General features: G+C 40.0%; 1 protein-coding gene across 2 annotated transcripts in view; it reads left to right on the top strand.

Annotated features, from left to right (window-relative positions):
• The window catches only part of GRID1 (glutamate ionotropic receptor delta type subunit 1), a 744,143-nt gene that overhangs the window by 621,885 nt on the left and 96,561 nt on the right, over nucleotides 1–25,697 (top strand). For both annotated transcript variants that reach the window (XM_075258436.1, XM_075258437.1), the window contains exons 7-8: nucleotides 7,184–7,345; nucleotides 8,559–8,678. In XM_075258436.1, coding sequence (XP_075114537.1) covers nucleotides 7,184–7,345; nucleotides 8,559–8,678 — 282 coding nt within the window. The remainder of the gene's footprint in view (nucleotides 1–7,183; nucleotides 7,346–8,558; nucleotides 8,679–25,697) is intronic.

Genomic DNA, 25,697 nt, shown 5'->3' with positions numbered 1-25,697 from the left:
TAAGGTTTGTACCCTGCAGTTTAGTTAATGTGGCAAGCAACCCTGGCACTGTGGAGTGGCGCAATGCTTGCTGCCCCACAGGAGTAGGCACGGGACGCCCTGTGGCTTCACTGCTACCTTGCTCCCCAGAACCATTCCCCCGACCTCGCCCACAGCCTCGTCCACGTCCCTTTCCGGGAGCCTTGCGCATTTTGAATTCCCAGTTAGAAATTAGCACTATATACCAGTAGCAAAAATTGTGGGTGCACGTAACCCCAATATATTCTTTGAATTCCCAGTCAGACAATGGCACTATATACCAGTAGCAAGAAATGAGGGTATTTATAACCCCAATATATTCTTTGAATTACCAGTCAGAAACTGGCACTATATGGCAGTAGCAAGAAATGAGGGTATTTATAACCCCAATATATTCTTTGAATTCCCAGTCAGACAATGGCACTGTATACCAGTAGTAAAAATTGTGGGTGCATGTAACCCCAATATATTCTTTGAATTACCAGTCAGAAACTGGCACTATATGGCAGTAGCAAGAAATGAGGGTATTTATAACCCCAATATATTCTTTGAATTCCCAGTCAGACAATGGCACTGTATACCAGTAGTAAAAATTGTGGGTGCACGTAACCCCAATATATTCTTTGAATTCCCAGTCAGACAATGGCACTATATACCAGTAGCAAGAAATGAGGGTATTTATAACCCCAATATATTCTTTGAATTCCCAGTCAGACAATGGCACTGTATACCAGTAGTAAAAATTGTGGGTGCACGTAACCCCAATATATTCTTTGAATTACCAGTCAGAAACTGGCACTATATGGCAGTAGCAAGAAATGAGGGTATTTGTAACCCCAATATATTCTTTGAATTCCCAGTCAGAAACTGGCACTGTATACCAGTTGTAAAAATTGTGGGTGCACGTAACCCCAATATATTCTTTGAATTCCCAGTCAGACAATGGCACTATATGGCAGTAGCAAAAATAGTGGGTGTATATAGCCCCAATTCTATTGCTAGGGGACTTGCAGGGTATTTCTGGGGTGAAGGTGGGGGGGCACACCGTTGGAACGGGTATCGGGGGTATATATCGGGTATACGGGAATACACTGACAGTGTATTCCATTCAGGATCCTGGGAAAGCTGGGTTGCGGCGATTGAGCCCGTCAGTGCCACGTTACACTGACAAGCTTCTCCCTGGAATTTAGCTCTTACAAGAGCTGTTGGTTGTCTTCTCCTTCCTATCCTAGCCTGTCCCTGCCTACCCAGAATCTAAGCCCTAGCTAGCTGGACGGAAACCTCCGTCCTCGGTGAATTGCAAGCTCAGAATGACGCGAACCTGGGCGGCGCTGTTCTTTTAAATTAGAGGTCACATGTTTTCGGCAGCCAATGGGTTTTGCCTACTTTTCTCAACGTCACCGGTGTCGTAGTTCCTGTCCCACCTACCCTGCGCTGTTATTGGAGCAAAAAAGGCGCCAGGGAAGGTGGGAGGGGAATCGAGTAATGGCGCACTTTACCACGCGGTGTTCGATTCGATTCGAACATGCCGAACAGCCTAATATCCGATCGAACATGAGTTCGATAGAACACTGTTCGCTCATCTCTAATAGAATCCTAAGACACGTCCTATTCATCTTCCTGTCTGCCTGTAGAAGTGAAGCTGTTCTCAGTACACAAGCATGTTGTATGGGCTCGATTTATATGCAATGGCAGTTTGGTAGTCGGACATGCCAGTCCCTTCCCCACTCTGCTATGGCTGTTTTCCCTAGTCATGGATGAACCCAGATGTAGCTGCTGGGCTTATTACTATGGGAATAAATACAAACCTGGAAGGCTCAAAGTTTGGACACTACATTTACTGCTGGTTTTGCAAAGTCTGAACTAGGGTTGAGCCGATCCTGACTTTTCAGGATCGATTTTAAAATCCGATTTCCGATCATTTTTCATTTGAACCCGATCTCTATCCCAATTCCGATCCCATTGCAAGTCAATGGGATTTTTTTATTAATCGGAGATCGGATTTTAAAAGCAATCCTATTCACTATACAGCATGGAATCTAACAATTGTTAGAATCCACGCTGTGTAGTGAATCACTAAGTAGCCAGAGGATTTTTTTTTTAAATCCTCTGGCTACTTAGTCCACCCTGGTGTTCACTTACCTCCAGAGATGGCTGCCGGCACCTCCGGGGTTACAACGTCATATGGTGCCGATCGGCACCCCCCGCGCCAGTTTTGGGGGGTGCCGGTGTTCGTAGGGGGCAGCCCGGGGTCTGATCAGTGACCCCAGGTCTGCCCCTTCACTTACCCCGTCCTCGCGCCTGGCCGATCCTGCCGTAAATGAAGCTGTCAGCCTGTGCGTCTACACAGGCTGACAGCTTCCTATACTCTGCAATACACGTGTAACACGTGTATTGCAGCGTATCTCTATTGAAGCAGTGATCAGCCGATCACTGCTTCAATCCCCCATGGGGACAGAAAAAAAAAGTGAAAAAAAAGTCAAAATAAAAAAGTTTAAATAAGTTTAAAATAAATTATAAATAAATAAAGCCCCAAAAATCCCTTTTTCCCCATATAAAATGTTTTATTATGTAAAATAAAGAAAAATAGAAAAAAACATTACATATTTGGTATTGCTGCGTCCGTAATAACCTGAACAATAAAATTAAAACATTATTTAACCCGAACGGCGAATGTCGTAAAAAAAAAACGTAGAAAACCGCACAAAATAATGATTATTCACCACCTTTCCCTTACAAAATGTTCAATAAAAAGTAATCAAATGGTCAGATGAAAACCAAAATGATACCAATAAAAAGAAGAGGTCTTCCCGCAAAAAATAAGCCCTCAACCAGCTCTGTCTAGCGAAAAATAAAAACGTTATGCCTTTCAGAAGATGGCGATGCAAAAACAATAGATTTTTTTCCCTGAATTGAATTCTATTCTGCACAAATAGCAACGCATTAAAAAATCATATAAATGAGGTATTGCCGTAACCGTACCGACCCGCAGAATAAAGGTAACATGTTACTTATGCTGTACGCTGCACGGGAAAAAAAAAATGCTAAAAAGCAATGCCAGAATTGATGTTTCCTTTTACATCCCACCCAGAAAGAGTTAATAAAATGTAGTCAATAAGTTACAGGCCCCAAAATGGTGGCATTGAAAAGTACATCTAATACCGCAAACACCAAGCCCTCATATGGCCACATTGCCAGAAAATAAAAATAAAAATCTACCTTGTACAATGTGAAGACAAAAACCCCAAAAGTCGCCAAATCATTAGGACATAAGTGGCTGCGACTAGAAGGAAATGTGTAAGCGGTGCGAGCGTTTTCAGGGGACACCCCATATTTAGAGCTTATGAGAGAGCATACACCAGCGCTGACCCCCCAGAATGCCCCTCTTCCCCGTCCGCGTCATAGGAGCTGGTGGGAAAATAGAATGGGATTTGGTGTACCCAATTTACTCCGCACAGCTTACACATTCACTTCGGGGTTACTAATGCTCACTACATCACTTGATAAATACTTTGAGGGGTGCGATTTTCAAAATGGGGTCACTTTCTAGAGGTTTCCACTGTTTTGACTCCTCAAGGGCTTTATAAATGCGACATGGTTCCTGAAACTGATCACAGCCAGATCTGCCCTCTAAAAGCTCTTTGGCGCGCCTTCCCTCCTGTGTCTCGCTGTGCGTCCATATATTCGTTTACACCCACAAGTGGGGTACTATGGTAGTCGGGAGAACTTGCCTTACAAATTGTGGGATGCGTTTTCTCCTTTAACCCCTTGTGAATGTGCAAATTCTAGGGCTAAACGAAAATATTAGTAAAATAAATTCAAATTTGAAAATTTCACCTCCATTTTGTATTAATTCCTGTTAAGCACTTATAGGGTTAAATTACTAGGTATATGTTGTTTTGGCTTATTTAAGGGGTGCAGTTTTGAAAATGGGGTGATTTATGGGGGGCTTTAATACAAGGGTCTTTCAAAACCCCTTCATAACTGGATTAGGCCCTTTAAAAAATGGGTTTTGGAAATTTCTTGAAAATTTTGAATATTGTTGTTTCACTTGTAAATCTTATAATGTCTGTAAAAATTAAAAGGGCGCCTAAAGTTTGATGCCGACATAAAGCAGAGATCTGGGACATGAGATTTATGATATAATTTTGGCGGTCTGACTATCTGTATGTAATGTACATCATTTCAAACTTTATAAAATGCATATTTTTCAAAATTTCCACCAAATTTCCAATTTTTTTATAATTAAACACAAAACATATCAACCAAAATTTACCACTAACATGAAGTACAATGTGTTACGAAAAAACAATCTTAAAATCACTTTGGTAAGTTAAAGCGTTCCAAAGTTATTGCCACATAAAGTGACACATGTCAGTTTTGAAAAATCGAGCTTGGTCAGGAAGTCAAAAAGTGCCATCGGCGGGAAGGGGTTAAAATCGATCCTGAAATCTCAAGATCGGCTCAACCCTAGTCATCACTGACCCACCCATATGTATTTATATACCATAGAAATAACAGTGTGGACTGTTATCAGGGTTGTCACTGTAGGCTGATATTATTTAGGTAGAATCATGTCTATGACTGCAGTCAAGTAAACCACTACACAGATATACAGCCATTAGTATCTTTATTACAATATATATGCATACAGTTTCCTAGTAACACACATCACATATTTTAGCAGTAATAGTATACATCAGAAGCATGTACACAGACCTTACTGGCAACACGATAAAAGGGCCTGAGTGCAGAGTGGAAGAGGTGGGAGTAGAGCAGCAGATCTTCATTGCTCCATTCTGGTCTATAACTTGTCCTGCAGCAATACTATGCTGTACATGGACATGATATTTGATATTAATGTCCAGAAAATGTTACCAAATGGCATTGTCTTATATTAAAAGGGTTATCCAAATTTGAAATAGTGACGGCCTATCCTTCAGGAAGGCCAACAATATTAGATCTGTGGGTTTTGGTAGTTGCCCCCGCTCACTCAATATACAAAGTGTAGCGAGGGCTCTGCATTAGCAGTTAATGTGCCCATGTTTTGTGGCATACATATTGCTCCAAATTGCAGAATGAGGGGCTCTAGAATAATGAACACATAATGGAAGCCAAAAAACTCTCTACATCCACCATTCAACATATACCGCAGATGCCCAATAGATTCCAGTGACTTATAATCATAACAATGGAACTTGACAGATCCTATAATACTGATAAGAAAAATATACAGAATTTGTGACAATTTGAGCCTTTGACACGTTTGTGGCCATAGCCATATGTGTTGTGGGGAGGCACTTTTACGTATCTGGATACATCATGGAGGCATTAAATTCTTGATGTTGAAAGTCTATTGTGAAACTAGAGAGAATCAAATCTTTTCCCTATGCTTCCCCCATGTACCAGAAAACAGGTACTATTTATAGTGACCTATATTCATGACAAGGAGAGAGGAGAAAGGTGGTTGACATATGTTGACAGGCATTGAACAGCATTTCATTAAAAATAAGGTACATCTAAACTTCAATGCCTAGAAGCCACGGTTTTAATTGCAAAGCCCCTTTAAGTTACCTAAAGCACCTCTTACTAATAAATAGAGACTTGAAGGTAAGGCATATACAGTACAGTTTACAATTGCCTTACTTGACGCTTGACATTGTGAATCTTCCTATGGGAGCGGAATGAATGAGAGATTTTACCACTAGTCAGTTTGTCGCAGAAATTCTGTATATTGAAATCCCACAAGGATATAAATAAATATCCATAGATTATCATATAATTACTAGAATGGATATCGCATTACTTAAGAGTTTTAGAATATAGAATCGCTGTCAGTTCTAACTGATGACATCGTAATGCATGGGTTAGCCGCTTATTTGGAAGATTAAGCAATTAACGTCAATCTCGAAACTGAGCTGGTGTCAAACAGAGCAATACAGCATTAGTTAAATGGGGACTGTCATTTTAACCAAATTTACATAAATCACAAGTATAAGCGAATATATAGTATTAAACTATGTAATAAATCCTTATTAGAGACAAATGCTTATTTCTCCACTTATAAGTCAGTCCTTCTCCGGACTCTTGCACTAACTCACTCTGATTAGTGATAAAATCCATTTTCAGAGATTAGATGGATTGTCACATGAGATGGATTATCATCTGTGCACAATAGAAAAGCGAGAGAGTGACAGATAGGGTTGAGCAATCGGGATCGGGAAAGATCGGCAAATTTCATGATTGGGATCGGCTGGAAAATGATTGAAAATCAGATTTTAAAAACGATCCTGAAATCTCAAGATCAGCTCAACCCCCTATTTTGGCCTTTTTACTAAATTGTAGACAATATCTTTATTGGACAGAGTTATGCCAAAGTTAAAACTGAGTTAAAACAATGTATAGTTGTGGTGATAGGGTCTCCATGCAGACTCGAACGACACAAACCCAAACACTAGTTTGAACCTCGCATAAGATCGTTTTGCTACTTAGACAGTTTTAATACATCTGACCCGATTTATCTAATGCCCCCCTTTGCATGTAAGAGATTGAATTAATAAATGTTGTGTACAATAATAAATTGTTATATACCACATATGCTATTGTGAGCTCCAGACCCAGCAAACTTGTAGTTGTGTACTCAGTATACTAAAATAAGGGAAATGTTTGTTCTCATACTGTGTTAGCCAGGGGGTAGGAAATATAAAAAACAAAAAAACTTGATAGTCTTCAGTAGTTGATACCTTTTTAATGACTAACTAATAATGATGACAGATTACAACATTTCATTTACGTTTCCAGTATACTAAGAAACAACCATCTAACTTTGTATATGGTCACCTGCTGTACGTGATTAAGTAACACAGGGACAGCAACAGAGTGTTAACAGCCCTTAATTCAACATGTACAAATGTCTGTCACCAGAACTGGGTCATGGGACCTGGCAGATAACCCTTAACTGAGGTAGATGAATTCTCAATCCAACATGGCGGCACTTTGGAAACTGGAACATGGCTTGGAGTCAATGTCCCTCTGTACTGATTGCACTGAACTCCAAAATGGTACATGGGCACTCATATTTCATATATAAAATGTATGTGCATGTATACAGGCTTCTTTTGTTGTAGCTGAAATAAATAAAACAAATACTGTGTGTTGTTTGCAGGTGTCCAACCTTTATCTGTATGACAGTGTACTGATGTTGGCTAATGCCTTCCATAGAAAACTAGAAGACAGAAAGTGGCACAGTATGGCAAGCTTGAACTGCATGAGAAAGTCAACCAAACCTTGGAATGGTGGACGGTCTATGCTTGACACCATAAAAAAGGTAAGAACTAGCCAGTCTGGACACTTAGATCAGAGATTAGCATATTTGTGGTTATTCTTTATTCTATCTTGTTTCATTCTATTCTGTTCAAGTGATGAAATGAATTGGCCTGCATTGAAAGAATGTGATACAGCAAACATAAAATAATAATTACAAGAATAGCAACAACAACATAAAATAAAACAATCTACCACTAGAGATGAGCGAGTAGTATTCGATGGATTACCTCCCCTGCATAGTTATTGGTGTAAAAAGTGCCAGGGAAGGTGGGAGGGGCATCAAATTTTTACTGCGTTGACCACGTGGTATGGGACCGATTACACCAATAACTATGTAGGGGAGGTATTTGATCGAATACTACTCGCTTATATCTATCTACCACTTCTGTATTTACCGGGTTCATGCAACCATAAAAAAATGTGTCCATCTCATCGGTGGTCACCAGTAACATACACTAGCCACTATTTTTATTTAACAATTTTACTAACCTTATTACACATACCATACAAGTACTATATATAGTTAAAAGGTATGTATCACCTTTGTTTACATAGAAACCAGGAATGAAAAGCTACTCATCTGTCCTTAATGCTATGGTGTTCCCTATCAGTCTCCAGTTCAGCAGCCCCATTGCTTCTTCCGGCTGAAGTTCTCGCCTCACCTTACTGCTGAGGCCAGTCAACAGCCTTGGCTGCCTATGGGGAAGGAGCCAGAATGTCACGAGGCAAGGCCTTCTGCCGGAACAAGACCCCAGCAGCAGCATGACTGACCGTGATGGGAGAACACAGAGCACGGTGGACAGTCGAGTATATTTTTTTCACCCATCCCTTTAAGTCTTAACCTTCATCCTTGCTGTGGTTTTGCCAACTAGTGGGCATGTGACCCTGTTTCCCTATGTGACCCTGTTTCCCTATGTGACCCCGTTTCCCTTAACCAGGAGTTATATTAGCAAGATCTTCTCTTCATTTTCTATCACTAAACAATTTATCCATATGTGTTATCAGACCTGGACTGGGTTGTCTGGTGTGAAACTTTTATATTATGTAAATGTTGTATTATGATGTCTCTACCATATGTGCTTTGCTAATTAAATTATGATTTTATAGTAAATCCAGAAGCGCGGTCACAGATCATGAACTTTGTTTTGCAGATAATTACATTTCAGCGCTCTAAAAATGTTGCCTCTAATTTTTTGTAAATCCTATTTCTTCAGGGTCGTATCGCAGGATTAACCGGGATTATGGAGTTCAGGGAAGATGGCTCAAATCCTCATGTACAGTTTGAAATTCTTGGAACCAGCTACAGTGAGACATTTGGCAAAGATGTGCGGAGGGTAAATAACTTATTATCTGACGACTACTTAAATGTCGATTTTCACTCCGTTAAAGAAGCCTTTAGTTACAGTAATAGCTTCTGTCCATCCTGCTGAAGCTCAACAACCATTGCAAAAAATTAATAATAGCAATAGCTAACAACCTAATTAGTATAATAAAGAAAAAATGTAACTGTAAAAAATCTCACAGATAATTCCCTAAATGATAGAATCAGCAGCAATTTCTGTCAATATGATGAAGCAATTAGAGTTTCTTTTCTGTGGCACTGCATTCGGAACACTTCGATGGATCATATACAGTAAAGCTTGTAGAATTCTAATGACTTAAAAGCTTAAAGCTAGAATCACAAATGCAGTTTTCTGAGCCAACTCATGAGTAGACCTATATAAGAGAAGTATCTGTCCATAGTACTACTTTTTGGATTAACTCCTGTGATTGGATTACAGAAGATAGCTAGCAAAATCCTCCTGAATGCCATGCTTGCCATACAAATATTGGACCTTATCCAGTTATAGTGTTTGGTAACATTTTTCCGGCTTTATTGACATCTGACTTTACGACTAATGTTGAGCAAATAGTATTCTATCGAATACCTTGCCGGCATAGGAATGCGTGTAATCGGCTGAACACCAAGGGGTTAAATGCATCAAATCTTCAAAGCATTTTGCTGTTCAGCCGATTACATGCATTCCTATGCCGGCGAGGCATTCAACGAATACTATTCGCTCAACACTAATTACGACTACATATAAATATACATCCAATTTGGTTTATGTTGTATGTGCTGTGAGTGGGTAGATGAGAGTCCCCTCAAAACAAATGGATATGGTATTAAAATAAAATATGTATCTTTTGAGACTGAACCCTCCCAAGATGATATAAATGCATGGCTATGGTAACACTGTAACAAAAAATCAGGCATGTGGAAATGCAACATCTTGAGTTCTTCTTTCCCACATTGGCCATCGGAAAAGAGCTAGAGGACCCCAATACACGTCAGACTAGGGTTGAGCGATTGGAATCGTAAAAGATAGGATCCCGATCGTCGATCTAGTAAATTTCACGATCGTGATTGGGTTCCGATCCCACCTAAAATAGATCGGAAACGGAATTCTGATCCCAATCGCTCTACTTACCTGCACAGATCCACTGCCGTTATTGCTCCCCATTCTTCTCGGTCCGGTTCTCTCTCATTTACAGGCCTTCAGAGCGCCGTGCGCGCCCCCCACCTCCCAGGCTAGTGTTAAAGACTGCCTACTCCCAGCATCAGTAACACCAGCCTGGGAGGCCTGCAAATGAGATAGAACCGGACCGAGAAGAATGGGGAGCGGCAGCGGATCTGTGCAGATAAGCAGACACCAGGGGGGACTAAGTAGCCGGGGGATTTTTTAATCACTACACAGCGTGGACTCCAAAAGTTGAAGTGTTCAATTTTTGGACTCCATGCTGTGTAGTGAATAGGATTGTTTTTAAAATCCAATCTTCGATTATTAAAAATTCCCATTGACTTGCATTAGAATTGGAATCGGGATCGGGTTCAGATGGAAAATGATTGGAAATCGGATTTTAAAAACGATCCTGAAATCTCAGCTCAACTGTACATCAGACAATTCCCATTAAAATTTCTGGGGTAAGACAATGTTTATGGGATGGAATAGGAATGGCAATACTAGGAACAAGAGGGGGTATTGTTCATAAAATGTGTCATGTTCATCAAATGTTTTGTGGCATAAGTTATATGATTTTTTATAGGAGTTCTATGCTTTATTATTTTATACATTTAAGTAAAAAAAAAAATACTAAAATGCAAAATGGTATCTCTATATAAGAACTAGAGATGAGCGAACACTAAAATGTTCGAGGTTCGAAATTCGATTCGAACAGCCGCTCACTGTTCGAGTGTTCGAATGGGTTTCGAACCCCATTATAGTCTATGGGGAACATAAACTCGTTAAGGGGGAAACCCAAATTCGTGTCTGGAGGGTCACCAAGTCCACTATGACACCCCAGGAAATGATACCAACACCCTGGAATGACACTGGGACAGCAGGGGAAGCATGTCTGGGGGCATAAAAGTCACTTTATTTCATGGAAATCCCTGTCAGTTTGCGATTTTCGCAAGCTAACTTTTCCCCATAGAAATGCATTGGCCAGTGCTGATTGGCCAGAGTACGGAACTCGACCAATCAGCGCTGGCTCTGCTGGAGGAGGCGGAGTCTAAGATCGCTCCACACCAGTCTCCATTCAGGTCCGACCTTAGACTCCGCCTCCTCCGGCAGAGCCAGCGCTGATTGGCCGAAGGCTGGCCAATGCATTCCTATGCGAATGCAGAGACTTAGCAGTGCTGAGTCAGTTTTGCTCAACTACACATCTGATGCACACTCGGCACTGCTACATCAGATGTAGCAATCTGATGTAGCAGAGCCGAGGGTGCACTAGAACCCCTGTGCAAACTCAGTTCACGCTAATAGAATGCATTGGCCAGCGCTGATTGGCCAATGCATTCTATTAGCCCGATGAAGTAGAGCTGAATGTGTGTGTTAAGCACACACATTCAGCACTGCTTCATCACGCCAATACAATGCATTAGCCAGTGCTGATTGGCCAGAGTACGGAATTCAGCCAATCAGCGCTGGCTCTTCTGGAGGAGGCGGAGTCTAAGGTCGGACCTGAATGGAGACTGGTGTGGAGCGATCTTAGACTCCGCCTCCTCCAGCAGAGCCAGCGCTGATTGGCCGAATTCCGTACTCTGGCCAATCAGCGCTGGCCAATGCATTCTATTAGCCCGATGAAGTAGAGCTGAATGTGTGTGCTAAGCACACACATTCAGCACTGCTTCATCACGCCAATACAATGCATTAGCCAGTGCTGATTGGCCAGAGTACGGAATTCGGCCAATCAGCGCTGGCTCTGCTGGAGGAGGCGGAGTCTAAGGTCGGACCTGAATGGAGACTGGTGTGGAGCGATCTTAGACTCCGCCTCCTCCAGCAGAGCCAGCGCTGATTGGCCGAATTCCGTACTCTGGCCAATCAGCGCTGGCCAATGCATTCTATTAGCCCGATGAAGTAGAGCTGAATGTGTGTGCTAAGCACACACATTCAGCACTGCTTCATCACGCCAATACAATGCATTAGCCAGTGCTGATTGGCCAGAGTACGGAATTCGGCCAATCAGCGCTGGCTCTGCTGGAGGAGGCGGAGTCTAAGGTCGGACCTGAATGGAGACTGGTGTGGAGCGATCTTAGACTCCGCCTCCTCCAGCAGAGCCAGCGCTGATTGGCCGAATTCCGTACTCTGGCCAATCAGCGCTGGCCAATGCATTCTATTAGCCCGATGAAGTAGAGCTGAATGTGTGTGCTTAGCACACACCAGTCTCCATTCAGGTCCGACCTTAGACTCCGCCTCCTCCGGCAGAGCCAGCGCTGATTGGCCGAAGCACACACATTCAGCTCTACTTCATCGGGCTAATAGAATGCATTGGCCAATCAGCGCTGGCCAATGCATTCTATTAGCTTGATGAAGCAGAGTGTGCACAAGGGTTCAAGCGCACCCTCGGCTCTGATGTAGCAGAGCCGAGGGTGCACAAGGGTTCAAGTGCACCCTCGGCTCTCCTACATCAGAGCCGAGGGTGCGCTTGAACCCTTGTGCACACTCTGCTTCATCAAGCTAATAGAATGCATTGGCCAGCACTGATTGGCCAGAGTACGGAATTCGGCCAATCAGCGCTGGCCAATGCATCCCTATGGGAAAAAGTTTCTCTCACAAAAATCACAATTACACACCCGATAGAGCCCCAAAAAGTTATTTTTAATAACATTCCCCCCTAAATAAAGGTTATCCCTAGCTATCCCTGCCTGTACAGCTATCCCTGTCTCATAGTCACAAAGTTCACATTCTCATATGACCCGGATTTGAAATCCACTATTCGTCTAAAATGGAGGTCACCTGATTTCGGCAGCCAATGACTTTTTCCAATTTTTTTCAATGCCCCCGGTGTCGTAGTTCCTGTCCCACCTCCCCTGCGCTGTTATTGGTGCAAAAAAGGCGCCAGGGAAGGTGGGAGGGGAATCGAATTTTGGCGCACTTTACCACGCGGTGTTCGATTCGATTCGAACATGGCGAACACCCTGATATCCGATCGAACATGTGTTCGATAGAACACTGTTCGCTCATCTCTAATAAGAACAATATATGACAAGTTTGTCTGGCAGTTTATTTTAAGTTGATGTGGGCTTCTTTATAGCATGAACATGTACATTAAAAAAAAAAAAATGAGTCCGTTCATGAAGACATAAAAGCAGCTTATGAAAAAAAATCCATTTGACTGTGCCCATTGTTCAGGGTGAAATTATAACTCGCATTAAAGTGATGAACTATAATAGTTTAGAAAATGAGTTTCTTCTTGAAATACAGCACAGTAAGTTACATTAAATAGTTTTGCCAATTTAATATTCTAACACAAATTTGCAAATTGTGGTCAGCACCTGCTGTAATGGATACGTCAAATGCAATGTTTGAAAATCTGGGTCATTTTTTAAATTATTTTGGAATATTCATTATACCGGAGACACGTTTCTTCCAATTCCAAAACTGCTAAATGGGAATTATTCTGATGAAGAAGATAGTGTAATTTATGTATGGATTAATTATTCTGAGTTTGTGCTGAGTGTAGAAAAAAAAAGGTGTTGGAATGAATAAGAAGCGGCATAATTTACCATTAGCTGAACACTGATACTTTCCAATATTTTTTAAATGAATAGAATTGGAAGCAATATTGTATATGTCATAGGGTGGGAATGTTTTCAGCGGATTAGGCAAGTAAAATATAAAACAAATTGAAATTCTTGGAAATATACCGTAACACAAACCATTATCTCTCTAGGAGGGGAAAGTTATATTTTGTGTATCATTGTTTGCAAACAGTATATTTCACCAACAATGTCTGCATATTGCATTTTACATGAGAAGTAGCCAAAATTATACTACCTGCTCTATCGATTCCTGATTTGTAGTTTGTATTAAGGTTTTTTCAGAAAAGAAATACAGCTGGGATAAACCAGCAACAGAATACATTGGAAACAAATGGTGGTGGTGATGGTGGGGAGAAGGATGTCATAGACCTTGCAATATACAGTATATAGCTCACGGGTCCCAAATAGCCTGACATTTCTCTACTGTATCATTTAAAGTGACAGTCACCAATTCCAGACCATGGACCTCCTTCAATCGGGAGCTGCAGACTTCCAATATTTAGTTATGAGGGTCTTGGCAGTGGTGCATAAATATATAAATAGCCGTGAGGTCTTTTTACCTAAATGTTTGAAGGTACATACAAGAGATCAAACCTTTTGCAGGATGAGCTAGTCATTCCCTGAAGATATGATACAAGGAGCCCACAAGCTTGTTACACGACCAACAAAGAGCTGGAATAGTGGGGTTCAGAGAGTGCAGTAAGGCCGGTGTGTGGTACCAATGCATAAGTAAGTTAAACTGCATTTCCATAAATGTCACACATGTGGAGAACTTTGAGGTTCTAGAGCAAATAATCTTCTGTTGAGCATATGACATTGGAGACCCCATATCGGTCTCCCAATGAGACATGTAATGATGGATAGGGGGGTACCTATTAGAGATGAGTGAATACTATTCGAAACTATTTCGAATACCTCGCTCCCATAGGAATGAAAGGGAGCGGGTGAACTGCAAGGGGTTAAGGGGTTCCATTTATTCCTATGGAGCTAGATATTTGAATACTATTCGCTCATCTCTAGTACCTATCTTCCAGGTGAGAGAGGATTTACTAAATAGCAGAGATTAGATCTTTAGTGGAGATCTAAAATTATTGACTGAAATTTCACATCATGGACCATTTCCTTTGCAGCTTTTTGCTCAAACCTTGCCTTACATTATCCCTGTTTTGCTCCCCCCCCCCCCCCTGCAAGTACCATACACATAATCCTGACAAAACTAGGAACACTGTTCTCCATTTCAGGTCATTGGTTACTTTTCTGGTGCGAAACAAGGAAAGTTATTTACTGTATTTATTTTTATTTCTCTGCTATTTTCCACTTGCCCACCTTAAGTTTGAAAATGACTTCTACTATTGAATCTGCAAACCTATTTTTTCTACCAAAGGGTCCCATGACCTGCAACATCAACAATTATTTATTTTTCATAAAAATAATCTTATTAGGCTTGTTACCTTGTGGCAATATATTTTGTGTGTCTTTTTTTTTTTTTTTTTTTTTGGAAATTCCGAAAACCAATGGAAAATGGAGCTCAGAATTTCCATTATTACTGCTTGTCTATACAGAGTAAGTGTAGAGGGCAGGGAGTTTGTGAGGTCTGTAAGTCAATAGCGGCAAAGTCAGTGAGAAGGTGATATTCATTTTGCAACTTCTTCTGAAGACGCTCATGGGCGGACACTGACTGCCGAGTTTCTGTCTCCTGTCGCAGAAGACAGAAACCCACAAAGCAGAGACCAGGCGCAGATGTGAACCCGTCCTTAGGTAAAATAGGTGAAAAAATAAATAAATAGTAATAGTAAAATTACTCTTCAAATTCAATTTTTACCCCTAAATGTTTACCCAATTTTAACTAAATTTTTACTCCTAAAGAGCTTCTGAGAAATTGCGAATAATATTTCATTTTTCTTTAGCTGGGTTCTATTGTGCCTTGTGGCAAAGGGTTAAACACATTTATATAATGGGTATTTTCAGTTGTATATAAAGCAATTGACTCCTTATGACCATACCCAATAATTTATATTAACGTTTACAGCCATTCTCACATTGGCACGTATTATTCTAACATCTACGTAGAGTCAGGGAATTCTAGTTTTGATGAAATTCTAAAGGTGATAAAACCTTTCCGCAGACAATATAAAGAATTAGATAAGTTTCTGTTCCTGGAATACTCAGTTATTGGCGTACTTGAAAAGCTTATTACATAAAAACGCATTTTCTTCCCCCTGTGGTAGTAATAAAATGACTCTCCTAGGGAGACAAGTCAGCATTGCCTATTTGTATTTGGTAAGTAGCTCATGCTGAGAGTTTTATAGCAAACACAATGCTTATTAACAATAAATGGAGATACCACTATTTTCCAATACTGTCCCTAAATGTATCTAGCCATTTTTTAAGACACAATTGCCTTTTTTTCCTACTTATTCTTATGGAGGCCATTATTTCCTCTTTTCTCGTCATGGCTATATTTTTGTGTATTTTTATTATAGACGAGACCATTACCTGCGTGAGATTGTCCATTTGTACTGGGCTATTTCGTAATGTTTATATGCTCCATTGCTTGAAGAGTTTTCCAATTTAGAAATCTTGTTTTACTTTTTTTTAAAACAGTGGATATTAATCTCCCTCAATAACAATAATAATCAGCGTTCTCTCTGCAGTATTTCTCATCGAGATCAAAAGAAGTTGCCTTAAATATTTCTTTTTTTTTGTGTGTTATTATTCTTTCTCTTTAAACATTAAGGCTCAAAGCTCCAAATCCTAATTTTTCACTTGAAAAGTAGAATAATAATTTCATATAAGAAACAGGACATTATCATTTTGGGAAATTTTCTCTAAACCCAACATCATACATCATGTATTCATGTGGAATATACTCAGAGCTCATGTTCCATCTGTCAAGGACCCTAACAAGGTGCAGAATGAATATAAATGGTAGTTATTACTCTTGCTTTTCATAAAAGCCACACAGTAGCAAATAATTTTAGATTATTTTCCCTGCTGAAAATTTTCCAGGTTAAAATACACGACAACAATGCATATCCAGTACATGAGGAGATACATACAAATGGCTATTGTACAAGATAATGGCTAACACACATTTGGAAAACAAATACGTGTGCGTTTTGTTGTGTTAAGGTATTATTTGTTAACATCACATTCTCAACTGGATAGCCCTAATGTTTTGTCATGTGTTACGTCAATTTTAATGTAAAAATAAAAATTCAATTCTAAAAATACCATATAAGTCTCTATTTACACGTTTCCGGATTTCCAAATTAAACATAGATAGGCACCATATAGTGTCTCTATAACGATGCAAATTGAGAAGGTATTCTCCTTTACAAAGAATGCCACACTAAAAACACCACATAGCCCAGTATACAATCTAAGGCATGTCAAGGTGTTGTATATACCTTGCTCTGATGTGTAGACACTGAAATAACTACTCAGTTGTAGAGATGAGCGAGTAGTATTCAATCGAATACCTTGCTCCCATAGGAATGCGTGTAAGCGGCCGAACACCAAGGGGTTAAGCGCAGTTAATATTCAATGCGCTTAACCCCTTGGTGTTCGGCCGCTTACACGCATTCCTATGGGAGCGAGGTATTCGATCATATACTACTCTCTCATCTCTACTCAGTAGTCCTTTCATAATCCCTATGTATTACCTTACTGGTAGTATAAATAATGCAAACTTCCTTTACCCTGTGTAATGTTATAATTCTACATGTGAGACATTTATCTCCTACCACAAATTTGTAATGACTAAATTGTACCAATGAAGTAGTTTACAAAGACATTAGTTTCAGATGTTCTTAATTCGCCAGTAATCAAGGCCTATTATTTCAGTCTAGATGCTATTACTATGCTAGCAACCTTTCTGCTGCCTGAGGCGAAAAGTTAAATGGTGACATCTACATAATATCTGCCCCACCGAATAAAAGGAAATACTGAGAATTATACCCAGCATACAGGAGAAGAGAAGTGGTATTGTGAAGTGTTCATATATTGAGAATACAGATACTGAGAATTATACCCATTATAAAATACAGATACTTAGCAGATACTTAGAACTACATCCAGCTTACAAGACTAGAGAAGTAGTATAGCCTATGTCCATGATTTCCAGCAACCCATAAACTAGAATTGTTATCTATGGTTCGTAATAAAGACCAAAGTAGATCACGTCTCTGTTTTTCCTGCATGGACTATTTGTGGAAAAAGAACAGACCTCTGCATGCACCTCAATGGGTTTGCATGTAGTCTGTAATATAACAAAAATTATTAGGGTTGAGCCGATCTTGAGATTTTAGGATCGTTATTAAAATCTGATTTCCGATCATTTTCCATCTGAACCCGATCCCAATTCCAATCCTAATGCAAGTCAATGGGATTTTTTAATGATCGAAAATCGGATTTTAAAAATGATCCTATTCACTACCCAACGATGTGTCCAAATATTGGACACATCAATTTTTGGACTCCACGATGTGTAGTGATTAAAAAAATGTGCCGACTACTTGGTCCCCCCTGCTGTCCGGTTACCTGCACAGAACCGCTGCCGCCTCCCCTCCCGGTGTGTACACCACTCCCCGGAGCTCCGGCCTGTTGTTTTTTGTCCGTTTCTCTCCTCGCTCATTCAGACGCCGGCAGAGTGCCGTACGGGCCCCTGCCTCCCTAGTAAATCACTCACTCTCCCTGCCCTGTACCTGCCCACACTCTCCTATGCCACAACAAGTTCCTACTCCCAGCATCAGTAACATTAGCCTAAGGAGGCGGGGGCACGCACGGCACTCTGCCGGCATCTGAATGAGAGAGGAGAGGACAGAGAACAACGGCCTGAACCTCCAGGGAGCGGCAGTGGTTCGGTGCAGGTAAGTTACAGTTAAGTTAAGTTGCAGTTAAGGGTTGAGCGATCGGGATCGGAATTCCGTTCCCGATATTTTTTTAGACGGGATCAAAACGCGATCATGAAATTTACTCGATTGCCGATCAGCATCCGATCTTTTCCGATCCTGATTGCTCAACCCTAAATATTACACATCCCCTTTTAACAGAATGAGCCCTTAGGTTTTGTACACTTCTGTGTTTGAGGCTTATTTGAAGATTTTATCTAAGTTGCATATCAAAAATAATTTGTGTCTCTCACCCGACAGCCAAAACTGGTGGAGGCCCCTAGGGCATGTTTCTGAGGGGCCCACATGGGGCACATTGTTTACACATGGCCCTTTCTTGCTCTAAGGATATGCCACATTGTCCCCTCTGCTTCTTAGTAAAGTGAGCAGCACATGATAAAGACCAAAGCAGGCTGGGGCAGGAAAATCTCAAAGCTTGTATTAATAATTCCCTCCACTGATTTTTAGTCTATCCAATAATGGAAAATAAATCTTAATAAAGATGGCTCCTAAGTTGTCTTCATCTGTACCTTTGTACCAGGCTGACTAAGGTAAACTACAGTAATCTGTTAGGTCTATTCATTTCTGCTCATAGCTAGTAAAAACTGGGCCAAGGGAATTCCGTTAGATTCTCTGCCTTCACATAAACCAGGTATCTACATTTGTTAAACTCACTTGGCTTGCCTGTGATAAAATACAGACATAATAAAGATTTTGCAAGACATTTTTTCCATCTCTTGCTGACAACAAATGTTTTACCTATCATGTGAGGCTCAGGAAAATTAATGTTTTTCTGAAGAAACCTTCATGTAGTATTTGATATTGATTTTTTTTAGATGCTTTATTGCTGGCTTATAATAAAATTTAAGTTTTCCGTGGCTTTAATAATAAGCCACCAAATAGTTTGGTTTTATTTGTTTGAATGTTTACAAGTTCTGACAAGAGTGTATTCAATAAAAGAAAATCCAATATTTTATTACAATGTTAGATTTACCATTCAGTCTCCACTGGGTGACATTAAAACCATTTGTAAGTCTCTGGGTAATCGTGAAACCCAAATAAAATTGGCCAATTTACCCAGTGGTTATTTACAAATTGACAAATTTACTTGCACATTAAATAGGGCGTTATATTATAACGTGATTATAAGAAGACACTGTTTGCTTTAGGTTGTGTAAAGAGGGATTTACAAGATATTTTTTTTAGGAATTAATAATAAGTTTAATACGCTTATTATTAGGGTTGAGCGATCAGGATCGGAAAAGATCAAATTCCACTTATTCCATTCCTGTCAGCTTTGATGAAGAACTTCTGGTCATAGACATTAAAAAGGACCTTGCACCACCTCCACCAACTCAATTTCAACATCTGTTAATAGGTGCAGCTCTCCTTATTCTGGCACAGTTGCAATTTTTACTCTAGCTCCCACCATTCCCAAGCAAGCTATGGTGCTAGTTTTGGTGCCTGATCTGCAATTTAGGCTCCATTCTGTTGGGAGAGCAGTGTCAGGCACGAGCAGACAAGGGATTCTGACTTCTGACATTGGCTGCCTCTGATTGGAGCACTGAATCATACTTAAAGAACCTAAATATCACACCAAACACCAAAACTAACTGTGCTTGATCGTCATGAATGGTGTGGGCTAGAGAGAAAATTCCAAATGTGCTGAAATTAGAGGATTTGCATATATTAACATAGACTAAGAACTAAAATTGGTGGAGGAGGTAAAAGGTTCTCTTTAAAGAACTTCTAAAGAGAAAAAGTGGCATAGTATATTCTTATTATCACTGTCATCAACAGAAGTCCCAGTGGCAAGACTTTTGTCAATTGGATATTGGTGTCATATTCTATGCTTAGGAATCCTTCAATATTTTTCTAATAAAAAGGGCGCTAATACACTTACTAATAGAACAGCATACCGTGTGAATAGCACATATCTATAGGGTACAATATAGATATCTCCTCCCTTAGCTTCTCTTTTCTTTTGGTTAGTCTCAGGACTGCATAATTTTGCAATATTGTATTACAGCATCCTAAATGTATCTTTTTTTATGTAGACTGTGAGCCCCATAAAGGGATCTCAATGTACATTTTTTTTTTTCTATTTAAGTATGTCTTTGTAGAATGGGAGGAAATCCACGCAAACACATGGAGAACATACAAACTCCTTGCAGATGTTGATCCTGGTGGGATTCGTACCCAGGACTCCAGCACTGCAAGGCTACAGTGCTAACCACTGAGCCACTGTGTTGCCCCTACATCCTAATTGTATCTTTGTTGTGTCACCTGGTGGTGTAAATTGCAGCCTATAAAGAGTTTTGTTGGCATGTTGTAATATTACATTGAATAGTAGTGGCAACAACTATTAACCGCACAATGTAACAGATGTCATTGTAACACTTGCTATATTTGTAGTATTCTTCTACTTTTTGATATTCATCTACGACACCCACTAGGGTGATGCTGGCAATTTCACCTATGTGTGTGATTTTTGCATTTGGAAGGGCACTGGCAGAACCCACGAACAAACAAATGCAAATGTTTCCCTTGGTCATATTTGAAACAGGAAACAGGGCTAGCCACTATCCTGACCCAATCCTCCTAAACTAATGTTTTCTATATTATAGAACAGGTAGAAAAACCTTAGCTCCTTTATTTCTTGGAATTGCTAACTGTCACACAATATTCTTCTCCTACTATGTACGTGTAGTAATAAAATGAGATCTGCTTTTGATAAAGTAGGTTACCGGTTTATAAATAATCGTATTGATTTTTTAGAAGAATTGAATGAGAAGTTCAGATGCTGCCTCACGCAAGGTTTTCAGTACTCATTCATCTTTGTGGGAAAGAAGTTGGAAAGTTCATCTTAACCATTATCATTGGCACATTGTTTATCTCGCCAAGCTCATAAATGTGTCGGGGTATTTTATTTTTTTACACGTTTACGCAGTGCAGTTTGATGCAGTTTCTTCTCTTTTCTTTTTGCCTAAATCTGTAGTAGTTTTCAAAAACAACTAAAATGGCAGAAATTCTAAGCCCAGGATAACTTAATCTGTGATGTTTCTTCAACTCTTTCATAGACAATGCTTCTCAATACATTAAAGAGGTTGTCTCAGATACATGTGTAGGCTCAGCATTCAGGAGACCATGGGTTTGGCTTCTCCAATGTCCTCAGAAGGATAAGTTGGAACTGCTGGGGGAAGCCATTGCATCAAAAATATAGCATTATATGCCAGCCATTCAAAATGGCTGACTAGTGGTTTTATTTTTTTTGGCTCATAGAGATTAGATGTCTAGCATTTAGTAGGACATTAAAGGGGTTGTCCAAGACCCAGACTTTTTGAGATAACTACAGCAACTTGGTCTTGCTAAGCGAACCAGTTTTGCAATATGATGACATTACTGTTAGGTTCTGTTAGCGAGATTCCTGTAACGTAACATGAACTGTTCATCTCTTCTGGTGACGTCACATACTGGGAACTTCCAACCATGTTCCCTCATCTCCTCCTACACGGAGAAGGACACGTTGATCCAAGGTTTTTATACTGACTGCCAGATTGAAGTCGGGAAGGAATCTTTTCTCCTGAGATCGGGCAATTGGCATGAGCCTCATGGTTTTGTTTTTTTTTTGCCTTCTTATGGATCAACACTGTAGGGGATTGTAGGATTATAGGTTGAACTTGATGGACTGATGTCTTCATCCAACCTCATCTACTATGTAACTATGTACACTGCTTCCTATATGCAGTCCCTGGTCATCTTTTCTCTGCACTGTGTGATGGCACAAGTATATACTGCACATGAAACTCCTCTCTCTATACTGCTGAGATCAATTGTAACATACAAAGTACATACCAGCACCATCACACAGAAAGGCAGCAGTCCCTGAGAGGGCATATGGCTAATACTCACTGGTCACATGATGTCACTGAAAGAGCTGAGGAAGATCATATGGCACTCTGAGTATGCCGCTAACTCAACCATTGTGACATTGACATAATATTATAATATGCTTTACTTAGTAACGCTAATCATTTGCTGTAGCCCTCTGAAAAAGTCTGGGTCCTGGACAACTGCGTTAAGCTAGTTGAAAAACTAATTTAAGGCCGGGGCCCCGCGTGGTGTAAATGTAGCAATTTGGCCATAAATAAAAAAAAATTACAATATTTTACAGTCCCTGCAAAGTGGATGGAATTCTAGTGAATCCCATCTACACATTGTGGAAAAATACAGTGGACACGCTGTGATTTCCAAAAGCATCACATTGTTGGAAATCACAGCAACCTGTAGAAATGCCGTTGGTTTCCATATATGTATAACTTCTGCAGACTTTCTTTGGAAAGTGCTGTGGGAAAAACTGCAATGTGTTGCCTCTGCATTTTTTTTTTTTTTTTGCTGTGGCCTGCTAGATGGGGCCTTAGCCTAAATGTGATCTAAAACTAGATGTGTCTAAATGAACCTATCTTAGGCCAGAGATGGGAATAATTGTGACATCTTTGACTTGCAGGTCTTTTTTGTGCCAAACATGTCACTTTCCTCTTTTGGTATCCCACTTGCTTGTTACGAAGGAGTGACATGGAAAGCATGGCATGCTGGGGCAGAATGTTGTCTTGGTCTGACAAATTTATTATAACACGTGTCAGAAAACTGGTTAGATATGAAATGTATGCCATAAGCGTAGATATCCATACTAGTGCTCCCGAGCATCTTGATATTTCTCCCGTGTGGGATTGCATTAAGACTGTCATGCAAAATACCAATCTTAATAAATTCTCTGCATAGTTTTTTCACTATAAATTTTTATATGAAAATTACCTCTCCTACTAAATTTTCAAAATTATAGTCTTAAAGATTTATAGATTTAAAATGATATTTTAAGCTTGTGAAGATTCTCTTGAATTTAGTTTTAATTTTGAATTCTCTCCACCGAGCAGAAACCACACGGACTCCATTATAATCTATGGGGCCTGTGGGTTTCCTTAGGTAACTGCTCTTTATGTGGATTAGGTTTCCTTTCGGGGAGTCCTCAAGCAGATTCCCCGAGAGCAAATCCATGTGCAGATGTGAATCAAGCCTAATATGACATATGAACAAAGCATTTTTGTCTATGTATATGGTGTATTTACCACTGAGGGGAATTTATTCACATGTAACACCAGTTTCTTGTGTAAAATGTACGCAAGTCACAGTATTTGGCAAATGGCCACACTGGCACTGAAAATTGTGACTTTTTATTTTTTTTTATGTTGCTCTCACTACTTCTAATACTGGATATGGCATGGGCGAGGCTTCAGAAAACTACAAATTTAACACTATTTGTAAAAGAAAATTGGTTGGAAATATATTGGCTGAATCTATGCTAGTCTTAGCTGCTCAAACGTAAATTTATGGCATGTGGATTACTAGAGGTGTACCAAAATGATTAGGACCTCACTCCAGCTAGTCTTGTTGTTGTGAGCCTGATCTGGCTAGTCACACAACTAAACAACTTGTCTTGGGCATGCATATAAGAACCTGGATGTAGCACTTTCATAGCCTTGCACAGAAACTAGGGACTTATGGCTGCTGTGGGAATCCACAGGTCAAATTTGCCAATTGCAAGATGTTTCAGTTAAGTGACCTTACCCATTAAGGGTAAGTTGACACGGAGTTTTTTGGTCAGGTTTTTGAGGCCGTATCCACCTCAAAATGTTGACCAAAAAGATGGCTCCCAGAAAAAGAAGCGAGATGCTCATCCTTCAGGCCGTTTCATCTCGCGATTTGGTCTGAAGACACTCCCTCCTCCGGACTAGGCCAAGTCATTGGGCCTAATCTGGAGCGGAGTGCGCGGCTGGATGTTGGTGCAGGGCACCGGCTTTCAGTTGTGGCTACCCAACTTTTGGTCCAGAACCTTCACCTCAGGTTCCAGGCCAAAAAACCCTGTATGAGCGTACCCTAATACTCTCTCTAATACTCTTCCCTGTCCTAAAGGGCTGAGATTAATTAATTAGTTAATTAATTAAGTTTGCAGAAGAGAAGGCTGAGGGGAGATTTAATAGCAGTCTACAAATATCTGAAAGGTAGTCACAGTGCAGAGGGATCTACCCTATTCTCATTAGCACAAGGAAGTACAAGAAGCAATGGGATGAAACTAAAGGGAAAGAGATACAGATTAGACATTAGGAAAAACTTTCTGACAGTGAGGGTAGTGAGAGAGTGGAATAGGCTGCCACGGGAGGTGGTGGGCGCTCCATCAATGGAAATCTTCAAGCGGAATCTGGATAAACATATAGCTGGGATGATTTAGGAAGACCTGCACTCGCAGGGGGTTGGACCCGATGGCCCTTGAGGTCCCTTCCAACTCTACCAAAAAAGTAAAAGTAAAAAAGTACTTTTCAGGAAGAAGCTTTTGTCACTGTCACAGAAAGTGATTTACGGCTTCCAGCAGCTCTTTCTAACTTTTATGTGTAAAAAAAAATAAAAAATTAGTTAATTCAGTCATTCATTATTTAATTATTATATCACTGGAGTGAGACTTTAATAGTTGTGTTGCTTCAGAGGCCAGTGGGGAACACATTAAAACTATGGTAACAAATGCTAGTCTTAATAAATGTCCCCATTATTTTTTGCACTTTTTTTGTTAAGGATACATCAATAAATGCGTGACGTTGGTGTGTTGCATTTTACATGTGTTGAATTTTAGCCTAGCTTAGTTAGTTTTTTAATCTTAGCTAGCAATATGTCTAACTGCAAATTTCAATCAAGTCAGGACAAGAAGTGTCAGTGTTAGCAATGATTGTGGTCTGAATTCATTTATAACCTTTAACTTTGGTTCTTGAGAAACTATTCGGAAATCTACAGTATAAGCAGTTTTCTTGCTTGGCCACCCAATCTGGCGAGAGTGTGTATTTTATACTAACGTTTCTGTGACTGCTGAGACAGATGAGAAAAGGAGGAAGCTGAATGTAATATGCCTGTAATCATTTTTTCTTATATAAAAGAAGAAAAGACAAGTAGAAAGAGCTAAGTAGCAAAAGAGAATGGGCAAATTAGCCTAGAAGACTTGAAAAAAAAAGAAAAATCACGAACCACCCCCCCCCCCCCCTTAAAAAAAAACAAAAAACACATTTTCCTATTAGGGCTTTAGGGCTATATTGTGAAAAAAATAAAAAGTACATACAATTAGTATCACCTCATCTGCAAAGACACAACCAGATTATTATATTATTTAACCCATATGGTGGATGCCAGTTTTGTGATGTGAGTTCTGGTAATTTTTTGGCCCAAGTTGTCTCCACTGCATCCTGCTTTGAGCTCCATCATGTTCTACCCAATCGCTTAAAAAGTGGTGGGAAGGGCCAAGAATCAACAATGTGGCAAATCTTTGGCACACAAAA

This window comes from Leptodactylus fuscus, chromosome 10, assembly GCF_031893055.1.
Source record: "Leptodactylus fuscus isolate aLepFus1 chromosome 10, aLepFus1.hap2, whole genome shotgun sequence".
Classification (NCBI taxonomy): domain Eukaryota; kingdom Metazoa; phylum Chordata; class Amphibia; order Anura; family Leptodactylidae; genus Leptodactylus; species Leptodactylus fuscus.
This window is presented reverse-complemented; position numbering and strand designations above follow the sequence as displayed.